At 34.5% G+C, this 25489-nt stretch overlaps 1 protein-coding gene across 1 annotated transcript in view; it reads left to right on the top strand.

The window, feature by feature from the left end:
* The window catches only part of Lrp1b (LDL receptor related protein 1B), a 1719438-nt gene that overhangs the window by 970186 nt on the left and 723763 nt on the right, over positions 1–25489 (top strand). The window contains exons 22-23 of the mRNA XM_052181021.1: positions 4360–4560; positions 6990–7235. Of these exons, the coding sequence (XP_052036981.1) occupies positions 4360–4560; positions 6990–7235 (447 nt within the window). The remainder of the gene's footprint in view (positions 1–4359; positions 4561–6989; positions 7236–25489) is intronic.

Below are 25489 nucleotides of genomic sequence, written 5' to 3'. Positions count from 1 at the left end.
ACCGAGCTTGACAGCAAACTTCTTAACTCACTGAGTGATCTTACCTGGCTGAAACTGTTATTTTTCATATCCATTTCATTAAGAAGAAATAATAACTCTTGGTTTAAACATGCAATTTTCCAGTGGCCAATACTGAGTTTATTTGTCATTTGTATTTCTTGTTGCAGAATTGTGCATTCACCTCATTTTTCCATTTTATAAAATGGCCTTACTTGGATTTGTCCTTGCTAAACTTTGGAATTTTGTTCCCCATTGTAGATATTATTCTTTACTCCAATATCTCAACTCTAAACCTCACTTGCTTCCTTTACAATTTTCACTGTCTTCTCATAAATGCCATATAATTTTATTGATTGTAACTAAAAATATTTCCTTTCTGGGGGAATTTAAATTGATATGTTCTACATGTTGTACTACTTGCTTCTGTACATCGAAAAATCTTGGTAGTTCTGATTCTTTATTTCTTACAGTCTTTTTAAAAGTTTTGATTAATTTTAAATTCTACTTTTCTAGTTATTGCAGTTGATATGTTCATCTCTATTATTGTTCATTCTTTCTAAATTGTAGCTACCTTACCTGGAGCTAACAGAACACATTTTATTTCTGTTATTAAGTTTACAGTTTGTCTTCATTTAAAGCAAATCTATTACTGAAATAGCAGTCAGTACTTATATTAAACATTTTCAGTAATATATGTTTAAAATAATTTACAATATTTCAGTCATTTCTGTAGTGATTATGTAGTTTTCATTTGACTTACAAAAGTGAAGACTGTTAATAAATTTTACAAATAAGTTTGATAACTTGTAATACAATGTGTTTTAAAAATATTTGACATAATATTTTCATTTCAAAATTTTATTTTTACCCTATTTTATGAGATGATACTCTTTTTAATCAGACTACTAACAATCTCTAGATACAATGTGAAATTTTTATTATTTGCTAGGTATATACACACATACACACATACACATTCACACACACACACATATATATAAATCCTACAGTATATATATATATATATATATATATATTTATATACAGTATATATATATATATTCCAGAAATGATAATTACATAGAGCAAATAATAAGTAAAAAGAAATAATTTTTAATGAAACATATCACCACCAAGAACTGCAAAAAAAAACCCACAAGATTTCACAGACAATAACATCCATTGCCCAGTGTGTGCTCTACCTGTTGACCTTGAAAACATTATGGCTAACAGCCATTTTTCTTTGAAAACCAGTAAAAAGAAAATATTTATACATGTTCTATTGGTGTGTATCAAAATTATCAAAATATCATTAAGCTTTAAAGTGATATTTGTATTAACTCTTTGAGATTTTCATATAGAGCACTTTAACCAAACTCAACTTTTTCCCCCTAGGTGCTACCAGATCAACCCCCATCTTCCCAACCTATCCACACTTCCTCTACTCTGTTTAATGACCCAAATAAATTTACGTAGTTTCTCTTGAGCTCATATGTGGGGTCTGTCCATTAGATCATGTTTAACCTTAAGGAGGGCATACCATTAAAGGAAATGTACTCTCCATCCCCTATAAAATAGCAACTGTTAAGCCATCCAGCCACTGTTAATGATATTCTGCTCTACATTCTGACAGGAGCCTAGCATATCCATCATCAGAGAGGCTTCCTCCAGTAGCTAATAGAAACAGAGGCAGGGAGAGGCAACCTGTGGAAGAGGGGAAGAAAGGCTGTAGGAGACAGCAGGGTCAATGACACCACAAAAAAATCCTACAGAATCAACTAACCTGGGCCCATAGGAGCTGACAGAGACTGCACCACCAGAGAACATGCATAGGTCCTTTACACATATTTATGCAGCTGAGTAGCTTAGTCTACATGTGGGAGGAGGGACTATCTTTGGCTCTGCTATCTTTCTTCGGGACCTTATACTCCTACTTGCATACTTTGGCTAGCTTTAATAGGAGAACCTAGTATTACTGAAACTTGATGTACCAAGGTTAGTTGATATCTGTGGGAGGCCTCCATTTTTGGAAGAGAAGGGAAGGGGGGAGTGTATGAGAAGAGACAAGAGTTTAAGGAGAAAAACTGGGAGAAGAGGAGGAAAGGAGATGGAAAATTTAAATAACATAAAATAAAACATAAAGTAGCAATTGTCAACAGTTTCTCAATGTGAGAGCCATTGAGACCTTCCTCTTCTCCTGTTGTCTAGATTGCTCTTGTGCAAGCCTTTTCCAAGCAGTCTGTGGGACACTGACATGATCGAAGGCATCCTACACTTGACACCTGTGGCATCTAGGAAGAACATTATCCCCAGTAAACCTACAAATCTAAAGATCCACCTATGAGGGAATATATGCAGCATTTATATTTTTCAAACTATGTCAGTCAGTGCATGTTTGGTTCTATCTACTAATTTCATAATTTATTTTTCCTGTACAAATAAATAAGATTACATTGGCCAGGCAGTGGTAGTGCACACCTTTAATCCCAGCACTTGGGAGGCAAAGGCAGGCAATTTTCTGAGTTTGAGGCCAATCTGGTCTACAGAGTGAGTTCCAGGACAGCCAGAGCTACACAGAGAAACCCTGTCTTGGAAAAGGAATAGGATTACATTGTACCACATTTTCAATATCTATTTATTAGTTGATGCAAATTTGGGTTGTATCTAACATCCAAGTATTGTGAACAGAGCAGCTATGAATATGGGTGACCATTTATCTTTGTAATATGAAATAACATCTTTTAGGGCAATGTCCAGATACAGTGAAGTTAGGTCTTTTGATACATCTATTTATAGGTTCTGTTGTTGCTGTTGTTTTAAAGAATCCTGACACTGATTTCTAAGAGGTTCTATCAATTTACAGTCTTACCAACAGTACATGAAAGAACCTCATCTCATCAGCAATATTTCTCATAATCAATTTTCTTAATCTTAGTCATTCTGATTGGGGTCTGATGAAATTTCAAAGAAGTTTTAATTCATTCTTCCTTGATTGATAACAATGGTAAACACTGTTTTAATAGTTTTTAGCTATTTTATAGTTTAAGAATTCTCCATCCAGTTCCATGGCTTAATGTTTTTATTCAGTTTTTAAGTTTTTAGGTATTTTTATATTACAGACACAAATCCACTCTTGGACATATAATGTATTGTTTTAGTTTTGTTTTCCTATTCTCTAGGATGCCACTTCAATTGACTAGTAATTTCCTTTACAATACAAATGTGTTTCAGTTTCATAAGACCTGACTGGTCAATTGTTGGTCCTCTTTCCTGGCTGACTAGAATCCTGTTACAGCCTGAGCCTGCAGGAAATTGTATTTCCTACTCTTTTTTTCCTAAGTTTTAGGTTCATGTCTAACCTTGAGGATTTTGTGTATTTAAAATCAATTTGTATATAGGGTGAGAGAGATTTGTCAAGTTTCATTCCTCTACATGCAGATAGCAAATATTCCTATCAACAGTTGTTTCAAGCGTTTTGGTCATGTGTTCTTTGTTGCTTGATTTTTGCATCTTTGTTAAAAATCAAGTGTTTCTAGGTGCATGGACTAATATCTCCAATGTCAGACCTGCTGCAGTGGTCATTATCTCTGTTTCTGTGTTGAGTCTATGCTGCTTTTGCAACTTTGGTTCTGCAGGAACCAGAAATCAGGACCAACAATTCTTCAGGGAGCTTTTTTGTTTGTTTTTTTGTTTTTTCTTATTTAAGGATTTATTTATTTTATGTATTTGCATACACTGTTGCTGTTCTCAGATATACCAGGAGAGGGCATAAGACCACATTACAGATGGTTGTGAGCCACCATGTGGTTGCTGGGAATTGAACTCAGGACCTCTGGAAGAGCAGTTAGCCCCCAGGGCTGATATTCCTGTACGAAGCAACTTTCATTTCATGATCATTTTAAGATATATAGATAAAAAGTGTTGAGGGGTTTAGGTTACATATATAAATAAAATACTACTTCCCCTAAAATAAAGCATTTGCCTAAATTTCAGCTTAGGTCATAATTAACAGTGCTTGTTCAAATGTTGGACTATGAAAACAAATGATTCAAAGTGTGGAGTTAAACTTTACTTCTGAAACTATTACACACTTTTGGCTATTCACAGAATCTCTTTTTCTTTAATAATATGGAAAATAATTTAACATTCAGAAAACACTGGTGCTCAGATTCTACAATGAATTCAAGAATATTCCAATGCTGTCATGAAAACAAACTGTCACACTATCTGAAATTGATTTTTTGCTAATAACAAATAATTCTGACTCTAACAATAATAATATACAATAATTATGGCCATTCATTACTGTGATCTAATTACATATTTTTTAAAAATGCATTTTCGTTCCTTTTCCTTAAGGGAGATGCATCAACAATGCCTGGGTATGTGATGGAGATGTTGACTGTGAGGATCAGTCTGACGAAGAAGACTGTGACAGTTTCTTGTGTGGACCACCCAAGTACCCTTGTGCTAATGATACCTCCGTGTGCCTGCAGCCAGAGAAACTCTGCAATGGGAGAAAGGACTGTCCAGATGGGTCAGATGAAGGCGACCTTTGTGGTATTGCTTATTCTGTCATGTTTACGTCTCTCCAGGGATTAGAACCTTTCAGTTTATTCGCATCTACTTACTCACATCAAAGCACTCATTCATTCTATTTATTCCTTTCAAATGAGACTTTTTTTGCATTTGCTCTTATATTTAATTTTTAGGTACTGAATGGCTTTGTAAATTGCAATGAGTATGATCAAGAAATTCTGAAAACAAGAAAAACAAACAAACAAACAAACAAACACTAGACAATGCATTTGCCAGCTAGAGATTTCTGTTAGTGTTATATCTTTAGTTTCTGCCTACTATTCTATAGCTGAGCTAATTAGTGTCAGGAAGTCACTGAGAATAATGAAACCTCACTGCTCACAGTGAAACTTACTGCTGATGAGTCTTCAGACATTACAATAGAAACTGTGATTTTGTTTGTGGAAATGCTGGACTTAAGACAGACTATTACCTGAGTTGCTGTGATGCTGTCTCTGTTTTGAAGTTCTTATATAATAGTATCTCTTAGTAGGCTTATTGAGTTGAAATGATCAATTCACCAGAACATTAAAAGAACTTAAAATAGCCATCTCTCTATGCCAACAATACATATGAAGGGAATGAAATAAAAATGTTTCCTATCTTCAAGAAATCAGAGAGTTATCAAGTGGAGGATTTAGGTATGTTTGCTAAAGGATGCTGATGAAGGCATCAACAACAAAGAGTGATAAGAACAACAAATCTTACTCGGGCACTCTGTAAAGTAGTGAACAGGAAAGGATAGCTGTGCAATGACTTATTCAAGTAGTTTCATTTCTCTGACTTACTGTTACTTAAATATATAACGGGCATCAGAAATTCATAGTGTTAATACAAAAGAAATTGTATTTGAAATAAACTAAAATTATTGTGAAATCCTCTTTTTTTTTAACCAGCTTGGCACTATAACTTTATTTTTTACAGTAGTTCTCTTGAAAAGGGATGTCAATTGAACTAAAATGGAGCCACTGCTCCAAAATGGCTACTGTTACCAAATGATTATGATTACTTCAGAACAAGAATACTTGAAAATAAATCTATTTTTTCCCTTCCAAAATAATACCTAACATGAGTTCAATTCTTACAGAAAAAATGACTAATGGAATTACAGCCTAATTTTATAAGAAACTTCTGGAATGTCCAGGAATATCTAATTTATACATGAAAATATTATTACAATTTGTCAGTTATTACACAACCGCTACTTTTAGTACTTCCCTGAAGAAGCACAACTAGACAGGTTTTGAGAAATAATCGTTAAATTCTTATTTTTGCTTGGTGTTTGTTGTTGCTTGATGTAATTGTTTTGTTTTATTTTAGCACAGTGTCTCACTGTGCAGACAAGGCCAACCACAAACTCACTGTGGGAACCAGCTTGGCCTCATACTCACAAAGATCCACTGGCTTCAGCATTCCAAGTTCAGTAATTAAAGGCATGCATGCTGCACTCAAAGCATTGTTGGTGCAAAGAAATAGTAAGACGCTCCTGGGCTCCTTACTATGTATCTGTTTCCTCCTTGGGAATAGTAGGAAACTGTAGAGAACATAAGGGAATTGTTGAGAACAGTAGAGTGATAGAGAAAAGAGTAGGGTCCATGGGGATGTAAAATCAGAACTGTGCTACCTTATGCAAGAGCATGACATTCTGAAATTTGATCACACTAAAAATACTGGTCCAAATTTTGGAAGTTATATCCCCTTTTTAACTTTAGTTTTATTCATCTGATATCTTTAATTGTCTATTAAATGTCATGTTGATAAATATACTTAGATATATTCTATGTCCTAGAGCCTAAAATTTTGATATTATAAAAGAATGATAATAAATGCATGTATCCAAAGTGTAAATACAAGTGGTATGAGGAAAGCATTTTTTATGAACTATGTTCATTATTCATATACTGAAATATGGTTGCTCATTACTAATGCTAAAATACCAGTAAAATTTTGTTTGTGTAACATATATTTGCATGTGCTCATTGAATTAATCCTAACAAACCAATTTATAGGACAAAAGGAACACAGAAAACTACTATTCATTATCACTATAATTGCATATGCATATATATTTATTTATAAGCATTAAATATTCAGGTAATCAATATCTGTCTTTCTCATCGAAGGCATTTACAACTGATTTTGAACAGTTTCTAAAAGACTGAAAATAATTTTCCCAGTTTTAACAAAAGTACTGAACACAATTTGCATGATTGTGCTAACCCAAGCTCTGTTATATTATAAATAAATTCTGCTATTGAATCATTTCTGGCAGTGTTTAGTGCTCAGTGAGTGTGGGGGCTGGACTTATCTCGTGTCATAAAAACTCCGACTTTAATTCCAGTCCTAGAGAATTCAGTGAGTAGTATGGACTGAGAAAAACGATCTGACCAAAAACATCTGTCCCTTCACAGATGAATGTTCTCTGAACAACGGAGGCTGTAGCAACCACTGTTCTGTTGTCCCTGGAAGAGGAATTGTCTGTTCCTGCCCAGAAGGACAACAGCTCAAGAGGGACAATAGAACCTGTGAAATTGTGGACTACTGTGCCTCCCACCTGAGGTGCAGTCAAGTGTGTGAGCAGCACAAACACATGGTCAAGTGCTCCTGCTATGAAGGTTGGACGTTGGATACTGATGGGGAGAGCTGCACCAGTGTGGGTGAGTAGATACTGTAAACTATAAAAGCAAATCCCAGAACACTTTACAAAATAATAAAAGGATTCTATTCATTTTGTAAATCACCTTTAACTGTCATAGGTCTTTTTTTTTTAACCCACTCTAAAACCTTCCAGAAAAGATGTGTTACAAAATTCCTTCCTATCATAACCCTCGGACCTTTAGCTATCTGATTACTACTACAGTTCTAACCGGCCATTCATGAATAATACATCACATCACACATTTGAAATTGCACATTACTAAAATTGGACTTCAGATGGTGATAAATCCATATGATCTTTTAAGTTCTATTGATTCTTGGTAACTCTTACACATATGTGGATAGAACACACTTCTGAAATCTGTTGAGGAAAACAGCAGGCCTTAGCTTTAATTAATTTCCAGATGAGAGAAAACATCTCTTTATTTTATTAATGTAGGTTTCAGACCACTAATGCTGTTACCTACCAGGATTAATTTGTATCCAATAAAAATATTAGGCATAGATAGAAATATAGATAGAAGTTAGAGAGATAGATGATAGATTGATAGAAAGATTGATAGATTGATGGACAGAATGTTAAATAGAAGATAAATAGGTGATAGATAGATAGATAGATAGATAGATAGATAGATAGGCAGATAGATAGGCAGATAGATAGATAGATAGATAGGCAGATAGATAAAAGATAGATAGATAGACAGACAGATAGATAGATAGGCAGATAGATAAATAGATAGATAGATAGATGATAGTTATAGATTAAAGGTAGATTGTTATACATATATCAAAAAATCATTTCTTTTCAGACTTTGAATATCACTGCTAATTCAATATTATCACAAAGAATGACTGCTGATGTTACGCAAAATACAAAATTTCTTTTGTCCTGACAGTCCTTTACCTCCATCTCTACTTAATTCTCTCTTTAAAATATGTTTTGTATTGAAGTAATATGCATGCTTTCTCATCTTAACACTTGAAAATATGAAAAGAAAAGAGAGTCACGCACTCTCTTTTCTAAGGCACTTAATGAAATTCTTTGGGAACTATTTCAAGTATTATACTAGACATGAAGAAATAGGAGAGGGATGAAAATACCTTTTAATTCATTTTAATTTTAATTCATAATAATTTTAATTCATGACACAAATACATATATGAACTTTACTATTGCAAAAATGGATGTATCTTGATTAATCTTGATTCATTTCAATATATTTATTTTTATGTTATGCACATATAGAAGTGATTTCCAGGTTTTATGCTTTATGGAAGACTTCTTGTCGATAAGTTATATTAGATGTTCAAGAACCTATGCATCATGAACCTTTGTTCATTTTATTTCTTCTACTGTGGTACCATTTTCATCACTTCTTTTCTAGAAATCCAGGTTATTCTTTGATCCTTTCTAAACCACACACTTTTATTATTAAGTGTTTTAATCTCCATGTATATTTCTGTGTAGGTTATCATATTCCTAAGGTTATATTGTCATGATTTAATTTGACATTATATACTCATGTTTTTCCTTTCTTCTTATTTATCATTCCAATCAAAAAAGAAAAATTGAAAGTCAGAAATCAAATTATAGTCTTTTCTCTGCTTTTTAAAATTCCTGTCTAATTTAAGAAAATTAATATACAGTCAATGACTGTTTTATTTTCAGAGACCATTTACCTTTTTAATCTTCTGTTTTGTTGTGTTCTATAGTAATGTGTGATTGCTTTCTCCTGTTAAAAATGGAATCCCCACCTATGCTATTAGGAATACTTATTCCATACTTACTCTTCCAAGATTCTAAATAAAGTAATCCTCATAAGAAAAAAAGAGCAATTTGTTGTGTTAAAAGTCATTTTGTTAAGTGTAGAGAAGCATCATAATCAGATTTGATTATAAATAGGTTATAATGATAGTTTAGGAAAACCATAACTTACTCTTTGATATAGATGACGTTATTAAGGTATCATGAAATAACTAATGAGTTAATAGCTAATAAATTTCTACTTTTCTAAGGTTAAACTTTTGAATGTATACAACCAGATTCAAGCCTAATCCTAACAGAGATAGCCTAAGCTCAGCCTGGGAGCAAATCCCTAGAGTGCCCTCACATTCTCATAATTTGCTTGTGACACACCTGCTTTGTTTATGAAGAAGGAGGAAAGCAAACATGTATTATAATATTAAGGTTGAAATGAAGGTTTTCTCATGTGAATAATTTACCAAGTTAATAATTAATTGCACTTTGAAGCAGAGAAATTAACACCATTGTCAACATTTATGTTATTCATAGACATGTTTTTTAACTGATCTACTTGCTTACCAATAAAAGGTTTTGTTCTATATTTCTGTTATTTCATCTCTTTGTAAAAGCAGAAAACTCAGAGAATATTAAAAATGAATTGTCATGCAACTCCTAGATTTTAAAATAAATGTTTCTTCTTTCATGCCATCCCTTTACTTCCATCATTTTTTACATGATCCCTTTTCAAAAATTAATGTTGTTTCTATGCCATTTAATACCAATGTTAACTCTCCTCTTGGCATCTCAAAAAAAAGAAGAAAAAAAGAAAAGAAAAATAGTAGCCTTTATGATTCAAATACATTAGAACACCCTGATATTCTTAATCCTTGAATTCTTTTTGGTAAAGCTTTCATAAATTTGTATTTGCTTCTGAAATTCTTTATATGCTGGATTTTACTGCAATGCTGAGCTTGTTTTACTGCAAAGCTGAGCTGGTTTTGTTTATTTTCATCATTTTTATTTTATGTTCATATCTGAAGTCTTGTTAAATATAATAAACCACTATTATTTTTGCAATTTTGATTTTTATTCAACAAGTCTTACAAAATTCACTTTTCTATTGTTTCTCTTATTTTCTGCCTTTCTAAAATGATCTATTATATATCTGCCTTAATTTTCAAACACCATTTTCTTTGGGTGTTCTACTAAAAATCCAGGAAGTTACTGTTTATTGTGTATATCTTTCTAAGTGCCATATGCTCTTGGCCAGTTTGCAACATTTCTCTGACTACAGTGAGAAACATGATAACTTTCTTCCTGTTTCCTCTTAACCAGTAGCAAATTATTTTTTCTCAGCAATGGCACCTTTGTTCCTATTCTTCCAGTGTTTTGTAGTTTAGATGAGAAAAGTTTTATTGTTACCAGTTATGTCTTAGGAAAGAGACTGTGGCTGTATATTCACAAACACTGTAGTGAAGTGATAATCTTTGGGCACAATATGTTGCTCTTTCAATCTTTGCTCCTCACATATGTCTACATGCAACCACTTGGCAAACACTTTTTACTCTGAAAAAATATGTGGTCTGTGAAAATTTAATGGTTTTGGACACTTACATCTTAAAGAATACCAGCTTTCTTTTATAATTCTTATTCCCTGGATATCAGAGGGCCACTTAAAAATTACTTGACTATAGGGATGAAGAGATTGTTCAGTGGCTAAAATTGCTTTCTGATTTTGATGAGGACCCAAGTTCATATCCAAGTACCCACATCAGGGAGTTCAAAATCTTAAATTACTTCCCCAGAAGAACTAATGGTTAAGCTATTCTGTCTTTGGAAAACACCTGTGGCTGTAGACACATACAGAAGCACACACACAAACACAAACATATGCACACACTCACAAACACACACACATACTCACACACACACACACACACACACTTGCATTGAAGAAGTACAGTTACCAATGAGATGGGAAGTATTTGCATGTTTATCACTCATTGTCTCCTTCCTCTTCTCTAATAATTGTCATGACCTATCACCATTAATATTTCAAATCTACATTCTCTTTATAAATTTGCATCCTGTAAACTCTTTTTTATTATTATTATTATTTTAATTTTTTACTGTCCAGTTGCTACCCCATCCCAACTCACCCTCCCACAGTTTCTTATGCCATTCCTCTTCCCTTCTGTCTATAAGAGGATCTCTCTGATCCCCACTAGAACTCTCTACTTCCTGGGCCCTCAAGTCTCTTGAGAGTTAAGTATGTATTCTCCCACTCAGGCCAGACCTGCCAGTCCTCTACTATAAATGTGTTGGGAGCTTGTGTATTCTGCCTTGTTGGAAGCTCAGAGTCTGAGAGATCTCAAGGGTCCAGGTTAGATGAGACTGGTAGCCTTCCTATGAGGTAGCCCTCCTCCTCAGCTATTTCCAGCTGTCCCCTTATACAACCACAGGTGTCCCCAACTGCAGTCCAATGGTTGGATGTAAGTATCTGCTTCTGTTTCAGTCAGGTACTTGCTGATCCTCTCAGAAGACAGTTCTTTAACTGTCCTTCAAGGTTAACTTTTTCAAATACTCACTTTAGTCTATTAATAACTACCATTTATTAAATGTCTATGGGTATTAAGCATTATTGATAGAACATCTCTCATCGAATAACTATAGAAACTGAGACCCCCAAAAATAAATTCATTGTTTAAAGATTGTAGCAAAGATATAATAAAGCAAAGGTAATTGTGTGTCATTCTAGCTATGTCAAAATGTAGCAGTGAAATTCTGCCTATCATGCTTATAATTTAGGTTAGCAGCTCTGTGCTGACTAGCACATGCACTCCACTCCCAAAATTCAAATTGGCAGTGTGCATCTAACTGGGACAACAGTCTGGTGGGTCCTCTAGATTTAGATGCCTGGGTTTGAGGGAAGGGCTTACACCACCATTGTCAGCTGCCTGCTCCAGTCATAGGCATATCAGTGCCTTTCCCCAGTGCATCCCAGTGGTGTGTTTCCCCAAAGGCCCAGAAGATGGCAGCAGCAGAGGTGCTACTTTCTATTCCCTTCAACTCCTGAAAATTACTAAAGGAGAGGGTGGCATCCCACTTACCTGGCTGGGTGATAGGACTTGTAGCTACACTGTCCTACACAGTATGAGCCCAATGCGAAATGCTTGGTTGTAGTATCTTAAAGGCTGGGCTTAAGAAAGAAGGAAAGGAAGGAAGGAAAGGAGAAGGGAAGGGAAGAAAAGAAAAGATAAAAGAAGAAAAGAAAAGAGAAGAAAACAAACAAATAAACACAAATCACCTGATTTAGCAAGGATCCAGCACTGGTGGGGGGGGGAGCAGTCATCAACTTGAGAACAGGACTCCAGATTCCTAGCTGCAGGACCACAAGCAGTGGAGGAAGCAGAGCCAGCCAAGGAATTGACAAACACCTTCTACTGTCTACATGAGGGAGGAGGAGGACAGGGGTTTGTGAGACTCCTTTGTATCCTTAATGAGTTCTTGGAGACTGTGAAGGTAGGAGGATTGGGAAGAACCATGAGTTGGCATGGTAATTGGTCTGTGTCTGTAACATGGAATATGTGTCCTGGAATATGTAGGAAAGGGAGAAGAGGGGAAGGGGAGACTGCTGCCAGGTCTCCAGTCGAGTGAAAGGTTGCTGTGCAGGAGTAGGTGTCCACATGACTTTTGGCTGAGATATTTTTCCTTTTTGTTTTTTGTTGCAATGACTTGTTTCCCAAAATGAAAAATGAAAGGATACTATAGATCCAGAGAAGAGCAAAGTAGGAAAATATAAGACTGCTTTCCCTCGGAGTTTTGGATGCTTGGGACTTTGGGCTGATGCCAAAGGTCTGGGCTCGCTTAAACCAGGGGCACTATCTTTTTATTTTTGTTCAAAGTGGGGATCTTGCTGGGTCCATGTGGGCACTATGTGTCATAGTGTATGTGCTTCCTCCAGTTGTGGCCTCACAATCTGGGCACTAGCTCTAGTAAGTATTTTGATGTCTAGCTGTGTGTCATGGTCCCTAGCTCCTTGTATAGACTAGGCAGCATACAGGGCTGGAAGGATGAAGCAGGGTCTGTGTGCGGACAGTCCCAGCCAGGAAGATTTCGATCCCAGGGGGATCTTTTGGATTTCAGGAAAAAGCACAGGTTCGGCAAGATGACAGTCAGACACAACCACACACCGAGGTGGTTTGAATCTGAATGTATTTTTCTGTTTTGAGGTATGAGCCTTTAAGCATGAGGAATTTACATTTACATATCAAAAGATATATCCAGTAAATCAGGCACAAGGAACAATTAGCATAACCATTTGGCACAAGGAAGTATAAAATCAACCAGGTAAAACATTTTCCCATGTAACAAGTTTAGAAGCTCAAACACAGATAACATCAATCTTCTTGATATAAACTTTTAAAGAGACTTTGAAGGGTGTTTTGTCAAACTCCTTGAGTCTAAATGAGTCTCCATGAGTAGTAAGTATGAACTGCATCCTGAATCATACCTGGATAAGTTAAGAATGTTGTTTTGGCCAAAGACCCCTAGGTGGGGGTCTGCAATACAAAAGCAATTCCTCACAAGCTTCCATTGAGGCAGCTCTGAGTTTTGCACCAACTCAAATGTAAATTCTTTCTAATTTGCCCAATACTCACCTGTTCAGCAAGGACATTGTATAAGGTTCTTCAGCTGTAAATATCTACTAATCTGAGCCTATTGTCTAAGACCAGACCCAAACCCACCTGTCCTGCAAGGACATTGTATGAAGGTCAAATAACAAAAGAAACTTGTGCTTTTCATGTGTTGATGGTTAAACTAACCTCTTCTTAGTAACATTATATATTTTAAATCATGTCCATGACTTATAAGCCAATATATACTGAAGACACATGAAATATATTTATACCACTGTGCTAATTAATGCTTTTCATACCATAGTGTCAGAGCCATACTTCATTTATATACTGTTGTGAGGTAAATTTAATTACATAAATGACTGGAGCAAAGGAATGCAGAATTTTCTGGCTAGTGACTTACTTCAAGATGGATTGTTTTACAACTTAATTTGCATGGTTATTCTTAGTCCCAACTACTAAGAAGGGGGAGAGTTTAGGAGCAAAGCAAATTGCCAAGTGAGAATGTTGGTTTCTGAATAAAGGTGTTCTGGAGGGCTCCAGGAGACATTTCTCACCTCAGTCTGTAAAACTTTGTCTCACAGAGTCTACTGGAGCCACCTCAGCAGGTCTGGATTGGGTGGGTTCTGCAGGATCCTGGTATAGCTTAAAGAGTTTAGGGGAGGGTAGGATGCACTGCTGCTGGAGGGGATTTTATTTTAATTAAAAGGCTGTATTAGACAATCTTAGCTTGTGTACATACCTTTTTTCAGGGTGAACCAATGCTATATATAAGCTTTGGAGAGTGAGAAGGGGTTATACTTAGGGATAATTTAGTGACTGGAGTTGAAAATACTGATCATGCCTCAATGGTATGGAAAGACATTCCAGAATCCCAGGTATTCTCTGGGTGGGCTCATATCAGCAGAAAAAGAAAGTCGAACTTGTAGGTGTGCGATTAGACCACTTATACTTTCGGCCTTTTAGGTAGTGGGTCTTGGAAATCCCCAGACAAGCTCAGAAAAGTTGAGGTCCTGTTGGTAAAGGGAGTTCTCCATTTTGATCAATATCAGAGGAGCTATCTAGACATGATAGATAATGATGTTAATTAGCAGGATTTCCCAACAGATATTGAAATTTATTCTTCCTACTCCAAGTTTGAGCTTCAATGTGATGCTAGCTCCTCAATGCTGTGTGGTCTCACATACCCACAATACCTTTGAATATCAAACTGTCAAGAGCTTACTCTTTTCAGCCTTTCTAACCAAGGATTTTTACTCAGATAATTTATACATCTTTTGCAATATAAAAGTTTGTAGCTTGCAGCACATCACATATTTGTTGTGAAATCTTTATTTAAATAGTTAGTCTAATTATCTTTTCTTTCACAACAGTTTTATTCATTACTCTCTTTACCTCCCATTTTCCCTTTATTTTTTGGAGACCATGAACAAAGGGATGGGTTAATTAAAGCCCTTGCTACTCAGCGCAGAAACAACATTGTTTTAAGTAGAAGCTTCCTCTTATTTCCACATCTCGTTTAATTTGTCTCAAATGCCTACTTCCTTTACCAAGAGATGACCATTCCTATTTGAATCAAATATTTTCTTATAAAATATAGACCATCTTATGCGTTAGTGTTTAAAATTTTATGAAATAAAAGCACCTATAGTATAATTTATCATGTTAATGGTCTCATTCAGTGCTTCTTTTATTACTTGTGATCTGGGCACAACTAATCTACTATGTGTAATTGGTATACAGTATAACATGATAGTGCTTATCTAAATGTCAAATAGACAATTGGACAACATTATAATATGACCCCAGCAAATGCTCAACTGGCTTTATTTTTTTCCATTTTGCCTCTATACAATTCTAGGTACATTCAAATAATAAGATCAATTGTAGGTCAAATACAAACTCTTTTTACTAATAATACTACTATAAATGTACAGACATTCTTTACTTATAGGATGTTTGAACAATTGCTTTAATTACTGCATAGGTGCTTTTTTCATTATACAACAAGTAACAACAGAAGGGAAGGAATATTTATTTTACTCATGGTTAGTGCAGATTGGTCCACCAAACTGTTGAAGAAATAATTGTAGATAGTTCCAAGTGGGTGGGATACTTATAAGCTCCTTGATATTATGTGGCATCAACTTAGAAGCAAAAAAAAAAAAAAAAAAAAAAAACAAAAACTAAGTTTGAATGCATATTTGCTATAAGATAGAAGCACTGCTCCTCTGAACCTTTATCTGGCAGACTCCATGTTTAATATATCCATAGATGGCCACTTACTGCTACTAATTAGGAAACTAATTCTACAATCATATGAACCTTCAAACTATAATTTTATACTCCCATATTTGACAGCTCAAGGGTAAAATGTACATTTAATCTAACTTCAAAGGGGTCTTTACATTTATAATATTGGTATGCAAAGTTAAAATATCCAGAGAGGTGTTAGAATTATGCCATATACCCCACAAGTGTCTTTGAATTTTCTCCCTTTTATAGTTACTGTTACTGTAAATTTTAGAAGTAACAAAAATCCATAGGTATTTAATTTAACATTCAAGATAGCTTCTTACTCTTAAAACTGCTATATGAATAAATGAATAGTAATCAAGCTCACCTTCTTGCTTTTGCTTAAAACCTGAAACAGTTCTTCCAGTATTTGTAAGGGTTTTTTTGTTTTTTTTTTTTTTTTTTTTTTTTTTTTTTGTTTTTTTTTTTTTTTGAGTACCCAGGTCCTTTTATACACATGGCAATAAAACAAAAGCAGGTTGATAGACCACCATAACAGGCATGCCAAATTTCAATACATTCAATACACCAAAACAAATAGAATGTGTACAGTCAATACAACTTACATTAAATATTATAGAAGAAAGAAAATTAATTTTAACATGACCAATTAATAAAAGATTAAGAGGCTTAACACAAGCACTAGCTTTTGTTCAACATCCAGATTTTGTCCCAATTTTGTATATTTCTAACAAAACTTCATGGACATGAAGAGCTAATTTCTAAATATTTCCTTGAAAATGACCTGAATCTGATTGCTAAAGACTGTGAACATCTCCTTTTGTCCAGTGTTTGATTGATTCCAATCCCAATCAATAATTCATAAAACCACCTTGGTGTTTGATATAACATTCTTTCCATCTAACAATTTTGTTTGCCAGTTCTACCTTCTCTATGGTTTTAGACCTTCAAGATGGTACCTCGTGAGGGGCAGAACCCTTATCATATTTAGGCTTGTTCATCTCTATGCCATGGGTTGTAGCTTTAGAGATATTCTTCTTCCAAGGTTCTGCCCTTGACCATACAGGAAGATGTAGCAGAGGTGGGTCAGAATCCTACGTTCAGTACAACTTCCCCATGACCATTGCCAGGGCACTCAGCAAGTTCACATTCAATATCACTCTTTCTCCCAGAACCTCAAAGTCTTACTGTATGCCCTGGAAGCCACCTCCAACCTTCAGCATCCTGTGAAACAACAACTTTACCTTTTTATGTTTTATGTTTTACCTTTCTATGTTTTATGTAACTGAATTTTGAGAGCTCTATGAGCTCATTCCATAATTTCCTATCCTTGAGGACATGTGAAATTATTTATTTTATATAGATCATAACTTATATTTTATAAACTTAACTCATATAATTTCAAAGGAGGAGCACCTTATCACCTGCTGAACCCAATAATCAAATTCACAGAGATTTTTTAAGAGAAACAGCTATCAGTTTCCTGTCCATAAAAGCTGAGAAACTGCTGGCCCCTTTAAGACTTTTTTAGCCTGTACAGACATCCAGCCCCTGGTGGGGTTTTTCCAGGAGTGCTAGACACCTAGATACATGCGTAGGGCTCTCGTCTCAGTTTATCAGCTTTTCTTGTGCCAATTGAGAATGCATAAGGGGTGAACGGCCAGTAGATAAAGTTTTAACCAATTCTTTCTTTTAGTTTGGCTACTGTTTGTGTCAATGTTTATGTTGATGTGATAAAATAACATAACAAAAGCAACTAAAGGGTGAAATGATTTATCACACTTTGAGGCTATAACCCATCATGGCACCAGAGTCAGGACCACAAGAACATTAAGGGTCTACTTGCATCATGTCCATGGTAAATAGCAAAGAGTGATAAATAAATACTGCAAGTTTTCTGTCTTTAATCAATGCAAGACCCAAGTCCAGGGTCCATGTCCATGGTATGACCCCACTTACAGGCGATAGTAACTCCCACTGCAATTAACCTAATCATGATAATTCACTCATTGTCTTTCCTAGAGGCCAGTCTCCTAGATGACATTACATCTCATCAAGTTGATAACCTACACAGTCTTGATTGTATACTTTTGGTAACTCAAATTCTTCATTGCAACTTCTGCATTGGACTCTTGGAGGATTCCTTGTAGTCAGCCTTATTTATCATGCATTGCTGGTCTCATCTGCTTTAACTGGAACCTTGGCACAAGCCTCTTGAGCCCCACAAGTCTTATAACATTTATTCCTGCAAAAGCAACCCCATATGAGAATGCCTACTTCTGCTGTCCCTGTGATATATTTTTCATATGAAATGCTTTCTGGACACTGAGAACAATAGCATAAGCAGCCTCTGTGGAATAGCCAATCATGGGAAAATATTTCCTCAGGTAGCTGTTTTACACACGAGTACCTTGAAGGATCTTTCTTTTCAGACACTATTTCTTCAAATGAATATTTTTTCAGATGAGTCTTCTTTACATACTGAAAAATTCCATGGATCAGGCTCATACTCAGATATATTTTCTGTTGCACCAATAAAAAGGTATGATTTTTCTTTAGTGGTATTATGCTTTCTTATTAATAGCAGTCACTTTCTCATGGTACAAAACATGTACAACTTTAATGAGATTCAGATTCTTATCCTCATCAAACTGCTTATTTTCACCACTTTATGCTTTACTTTCTGTCTATGCAAGATTGAGCTAAAAGTAATAAACAGTATTTATGCCATATTCTAAGCACTATGCTTCCATTTTCTACAACATTAGTATAATTATCACTTTTGAATTCAACCTCCTGACATAAGTAGAACACAGATCATTAGAATGTATCAAGACTAGTCTTTGGTCCATTTGGACATAATTTATTCTCCTTTTAATCCGTATGATCCAGTTCTTCTCTGTCTGTTGTTTGTTTGTGTGTGTTTGTTTCTTATAAGTGTTCTGTTTTTCCATGGCTCCACTAGAATGGCTCATGAAGCTGTACTTATTAATATCTAGGTCTTCTCAAGACTGCATCTCTAAACTCTTCTACATACTTCTAGCAAATAGACACAAAGGCCTAAAGAACATATGACCAGGTTTAGCATAGGAACAGCTCAAGTATGAATTCTATGTATGTATTATTTGCATGATATTGGAAAGAAATACTAAAGGTATAACGCCTTTTATTTTGATTCATGATTTGAAATATAATCAAATATAGTTGAGGAAGATATGATGGCAGAAATTTCCATGGCAATGGAATTATGTGGTAGCATCTTACTCTATATCATTAGCACAAACAGGAAAATAGAGCTGTGGAGTGGCCAGAAATTATGTCCACCAGCTAGTCTTCATTTTGAAAAATTCTATAACCAATTGAAGAGTGATACAATCTGGGGTCCAATTATTCAAACACAAAATCCTCACATCCAAACCATAATTGGATGAACATTACTGAATCAATGAATATTCTTACAGTTATTACTACTAAATTAAGCCACCTGCTCTTCAGAATGCTTACACATTTGCATTTGTATAAACTGTAACATTGCTAAGTTCTCTAGTTTTTTGAAGCTCTCAAATATTTCTTATTTTGTAGTTTTTTTTAAAAAAAATCTGTCTAATTTATAAAAGTATCATGAATTTCCTTTTTTCATATTGTAATATTAGGAATTCTCTGCCTATGACTATTACATTTTGTATTAATTAGTTTGGGGTCATTTTCTTATGAAGACCTATTGCTGTTTAGTTAAGATTAAGTATGATCTGCTGAAGAACACTGGAGTATTTCTTAGAAATGGAAGAATTCTTCACCTTTGCAATGGGGGGGGGGCTCTTTATTTCTTCTCACTTCTATACACATGCAATGACATATGTGTGTACTTCAACACATATAATATGCAGATTCCAACCATTTGTTAATATAAAAAAGAGGTGAGTGCTTTTATATATAAACTAAAACACAGAGCAGAAATATAGAAAGAATAATTGAAAAGTGGAAAAAGTTAAATAAAGTGAAACATCAAGCAAAAAACTTAAAACTTGAGATGTATATTTGACTGAAATTGAGAGTTTTGAGTAATACTTGAAAGACCACTTTACCCTTCATTTCATAGATTCTATTTTGTCTTTGTGCATAGTGCACTTCAGTATTATGTGACTATTATTTGTTCTCTAGATGGCTCTAGCTGGAGGAGTATAGAGAAGGAGATAATGACATACAATGAGTCTTGGAAATCATAAACAATTTCCTACTATAGAAGAATGTTCTCTGTAAAATAAATGCATTTGATAATGGACCCTATAAAGTCAAATAAATCCTTAGCTGCAAAAACAGAAGCATAAGCAGTAAGTCTGAAATGAGAGAGAAATAGTTGTAATCACAGCATCACTCTTTGTTTAGGGGTTTTATGGGTACAACAAGGAACTGGAAGCTTTTCTGACAGAATTGTGAGTGGCACAGGTATAATACCAACTTACCCCCGAAGTCTAATGAAACATGGAGGTCTTTTCTTAAACCAGTTCTCTAATTTCAAGTTCTGTCTCAAAACATTTATTTAGTAAGCTTGTAGTAGGACACAAAGGAAATCAAAGAGGAAAGGAAACAAAAAACTATCTACTGACTGAGTTTCACATTGTGGGTATGAAGCACTTCATGTATAAGAATTATGTTGAGAGAGTAGCCGTGGTGATCTTTGTTTTATTCAAGTGTCTTCTCTTGTATAGAAGCAGGGAAGTCTGGAGCTCTTATTCAGAAAGGCTAACATGCAAGCTTGAGCTGCTAAATTCAATCATTTATTAATTGAGCATATGTATTATGGAAGAACTGTTAGAAATATCACCAAAGAAACGAATGAATACTTGATTTCTACTGATTCTACTTCACATTCTCAAATGAAGTTGTGTCAGATAATGTAACTATGTATCTAGCAAAAATGAAACAAACATGAATATAATTAATTGGTTTGGTTGTCTTACAATTATATATATATAATATATATGTATATATATAAATAAATATACATATACATTATATTATATATGTTTACACATACAATATATTATGACACATATCACATAGTGTTTTATTTGGTAAAACTAATATTAATAATATTAATATTAATATTAATATTAATAATAACATAAAACCACTGTATAACTTAAGACCTAAAAATACAATTGGCTTCCAACTGTTTTATGAAGTAGCCTATTGGATTGTTAGTTGCAGTTTTACTCTCCCAAAGAGAAGATATAATGTCAACAAAAAGCTTCAAAGTGTAGATATCAGTACAAGCTATCTAGAGTACTGTTCAAATATGAAAGACTATGGTTTTAGATTTATGATAAAGTAGTTTATCTTAGCCAAGCAAACTCCTATAAATATTTATCAAATAGGGTTTTCTCAGCTCAAAAAGGCTATAACAAATGCAAAAATTTGAAAAATAAACTTTTAATTTGAAATGTTTGTAAAGCAATAAAATTTTCACTAAATTTAAAGCCCCTTCTGAATGCATCTTGGCAGTATTATTTATGTTTTTGAAATTATATAAGTTATCTTACTATAATTGTCTAAAATGAGTATTTTCATCCCTTAAAAGGATTTTGAATTATTTGTGTTATTTTTATTGTTATTACTATTCTTCCTAACTGATATACATCATTCTACTGATAGCTTCCTTATATCCAAGGGCTTTAAGGTTGCTCCCAATGGTGTGCTTTCACAGATTTATGTGATACATATACTTCTGAGCATGCATAGCTGACCCACATGTTCAAGTGTATATATATTTCTGCTGTTCAGGCTATATCATTATTATCATGTATTTCCAAGGAATGTGGATATACACTACCCACCATGATGGACAGCTTATGAGAGAGCTCATGATTCTAAAACCCTTACTCCACTATGAGCACTAGCCTGCAGGAGCAGAATGTCCTTCTCGACCTCCCTCTAGTTTTGCAGTTCTGTCATTGCTTTTATATTTGCCAGTTCTCACTTAACTTTGTACATAAGAGGGAACATAAAGTCAGCTACTTCAAAAAGCTTCATGGGGAAGGGGTCAGGGTTCATATTCACGTACTTAATAATTCTATTATATGAGAAATTATCTGCTTTATGTAAAGTTTTAACTTCTAAATAGTTACAAAAGTATGGCTGGGAGCACCTGGTCTGCATGTACAAGCTCTGAGACAGTGTATACATACATACACACACACACACACACACACACACACAGATAGTGCTAATGATTCTATTCAGGTCCTCCTTGATGAACCTTCAAGAGTACTTTTTGAATCATCAAAAAGCTTACCTCAGCATGATGGTGATTCAGGGAACCTGAGTCCCTAGAGTTCTCCAATGAGAATCCAGCAGTAAGATATTACTTACTGCTTAGTTTCATATCCCTTCTGAGCTTTATGACTTTTCCTCTCCCCAGAAGGGAGATTTCAGTTTTGAGCAAGTAGCTACACAACAGATGAGTTCACTGTCTCACTCACTGGACACAAGTACATTTGGAAAAGCAGTTGAGTTGCTGCCAGGCTGCATTTGCACCTTTATAAAGGTTCTTAAAACTTGTTTTTTATTTATTTATTTATTTATTTTTAATTTATTGATATATTTATTTACATTTCAAATGATTTCCCCTTTTCTGGACCCCCACTCCCCAAAAGTCCCATCAGTCCCCTTCCCTCCCCCTGTTTTTCCCACCCAACCCTTCCCACTTCCCTGTTCTGATTTTGCTCTATACTGCTTCATAAGCCCTCACAGTAAGTCTACAGGCCAAAGAATCCAAGAATCTATTGAAGTTGGATGTAAATAGTATGCTGTTTTTAACTTTAATAAAATTTCGCATTTATTAAATATTTTAGATACAGGTAAATTGAGACACTCTTCATAGACCATTTCCAAGTATACAACAATCAACCGTTACTTAATTCTAAACTGAGAATATTTTAATTGATCCCAAAACAAAACTCAGGCTCTTTAACAGTCATTCTTATTAGTATACCAAACTCACCCACTTACAGCTCCTAATCCCTTTTGTGCCTCTATAGATTCGTCTGTTCTGGGTACAGAATCTGGTGTATAGTCTGTTCTGGAAATAGAATCAAGCATATGTATGCTTTGATTTCCGGCTTGTTCCACTTGGCATTCATCAGGGCTTGCTTTGTCTATGGATGAATAATGTCCATTATATGGTTATATAATACAACATTGTATATTCATTCACCACTTGATGGGCAAGTGGATTACTCCCATTTGGGAAGTTATTATGAATAACTGATATGAATATTCATATAATTGTTTTGAATTGACATGCATTTATAATTGTCTTCAGCATATAAGTGGGCTTAGAATTTCTAATTCCTATGGTAACTAAATATGGAAATACTTAAAACATTGAAAAACAATCAAATGTTTCACAAAATGGTTGAATTCATTAACTAGTCCACCATCTGCATATGACAGTTTCGGTGTCTTCATTTTTAGCAACTGTCTGTGACTGTAATCATTTATGAAGAAGCATAAAAAGGGTTCTTATTATCATTGCATTTGTGTTTACCTACTCACGGATGCTGTGGGAATGCTTTAAGATGGTCATGAACACTCACTCACCATCCAGACAAAAATACCCTACCATATCTTTTAACTAGGAGCTTCCATATGTTCATCATTGCATCTTATATGCCCTTTATCTATTTAGGTTTAAGTCTTTCATCAGATCTAAGTTTGGGAAACAGTCTCCTGTTGTTTGGGTTATCTTCTCATATTTTTGATGGGTGCCTTTAAATTACATTTTTAAAAAATCTAATCAAATTAAATATATTTGTTCACTTATTAATTATCTTTTTTCTTATTGAAGGTAAGTAAATTATAGTTAGAGTAATTCCTTTAGGATTTGTATAGTTTTTGATTACATTTAGTTATATGAAATAACTTGAACTATTTTCTAAGGTGCATATACTTTTCTATGTAATATATAGCATATAAAATATTATATATAAAAGATATATCAACTGTAAAATTTTTGTATCATATATGTATATGTATGTGTATATACATATATCTTATAAAATATTATATATATATATATATATATATATCAACTGTAATATTTTATGGATGGAAACACAGAAACACAGTTTCCCAATACCATCTCTTTAAAAAGAATTTTTTTATTTACAGTAGGCAACTCTCTAAATATTGCGCTCTTAGCTTCTTCCAAATCCATATATTCCCTTTGATGCCTTCTGCTTATGTATTTTTCAAGGCAGCCATGGAACTAATGAGGCAAGGCATGGATACATATTAAGATATATTTTTCTATTCTTAAGTCAACAGGTTAGCTAGCCTGCTGAACCAGTGATCTCAAGGTTGAGTATCAGGCTGTCTTTCAACTAATATGACAGATAATGACCAAGAAACACACTTGACATTGATTTATGGTCTCCACAACCATGTATAAATGTGCATGTACAGCTGTGCAGCAGTATACACATCTATTATGAACATTCATGATATATAAAATCATATGCACACACACATACACACAAACACACAAACACACTCAAGAACCAAAAAAACTAAGAGAAAAAGAGAAAGAAAGAAAGAAAAAGAGAGAGCAAGCAAGCAAGCAATCACATTGGCACTTGTGAATATGTGCAGCAACAAGCACGCCCAGTCCCCTGCTGGTGACTGTGAAGTACAAATGGCTATTGTAAATTTAGAGTGTGTTGGCCTCTGACAAATTTGTGCCAGCCTGTCATGCAATAGAACTTGCCATTGAAAACAATGACAGACCTATAGTGGCCTAGTCAGGAAATCTATGACACAATTATTTGGGACCTAAATGTTTTCTCCTTATAGGTTTCGGATCTATTTTAATGGGATATGACAGGATATACCTGAATATTTTTACATTTTTTATTGTATATGCATGCTTAATTTCCATAATATCAGTTAACTATTATTACAGTAATGTTGTGCAATGAAGGACAGAGTGCAGTACAAAAGTAGTAGCCACAAAATCTACTATTGCTCACAACTCTGTTAGATATATTGAACTGACTTCCTACTCTTGACATATATCCTCATATATCCTTGCATATATCCTCAGTATGAGCCTCGGTTTGGGTCTCCTCTCTATGACAATCTTTCATGCTTGTCTCACCTCCTGTACTGGCTAGCAGTACCTACCAAATGGATTCTGTTCCTGTTTATGTTGGTTTATTTATTGTTCTGGACAAAAGGAGCTTTGTATAAAATGCCTACATAGTTCGCAATCTCTTATTCGCCACTCATTGCTCAATTATGTAGGGGTCTCTGTGTTACTTGGCTTGCCCAGCAAGTACAAACTTCTATGAAGGAGGTTGAGAGATTCTCTGACCTATGAGTATAGAAATAAGTCACTAGAAATCATTTTATTATGTGTGTTCAACAGAATGATAGAACCAGGTACTTTCCTTTATGGTTTATCAGGCTATAAGTACAAAGGACTTTTTAACAATGCTTGCTATCATTATGTTCTAATGGAGTGGGCCTTGCATCCAATGAGAAAGTTAACAAATTGACTTTTGTCTAGAGCATTTTACTTAACTTATACAAAGCGAATTTATTTTCTTAATTC

The sequence above is a fragment of the Apodemus sylvaticus genome, chromosome 5, assembly GCF_947179515.1.
Source record: "Apodemus sylvaticus chromosome 5, mApoSyl1.1, whole genome shotgun sequence".
NCBI classification, from domain to species: Eukaryota; Metazoa; Chordata; class Mammalia; order Rodentia; family Muridae; genus Apodemus; species Apodemus sylvaticus.
Note: the sequence above shows the minus strand (reverse complement) of the source record. Positions and strands in the feature narration are given on the sequence as shown.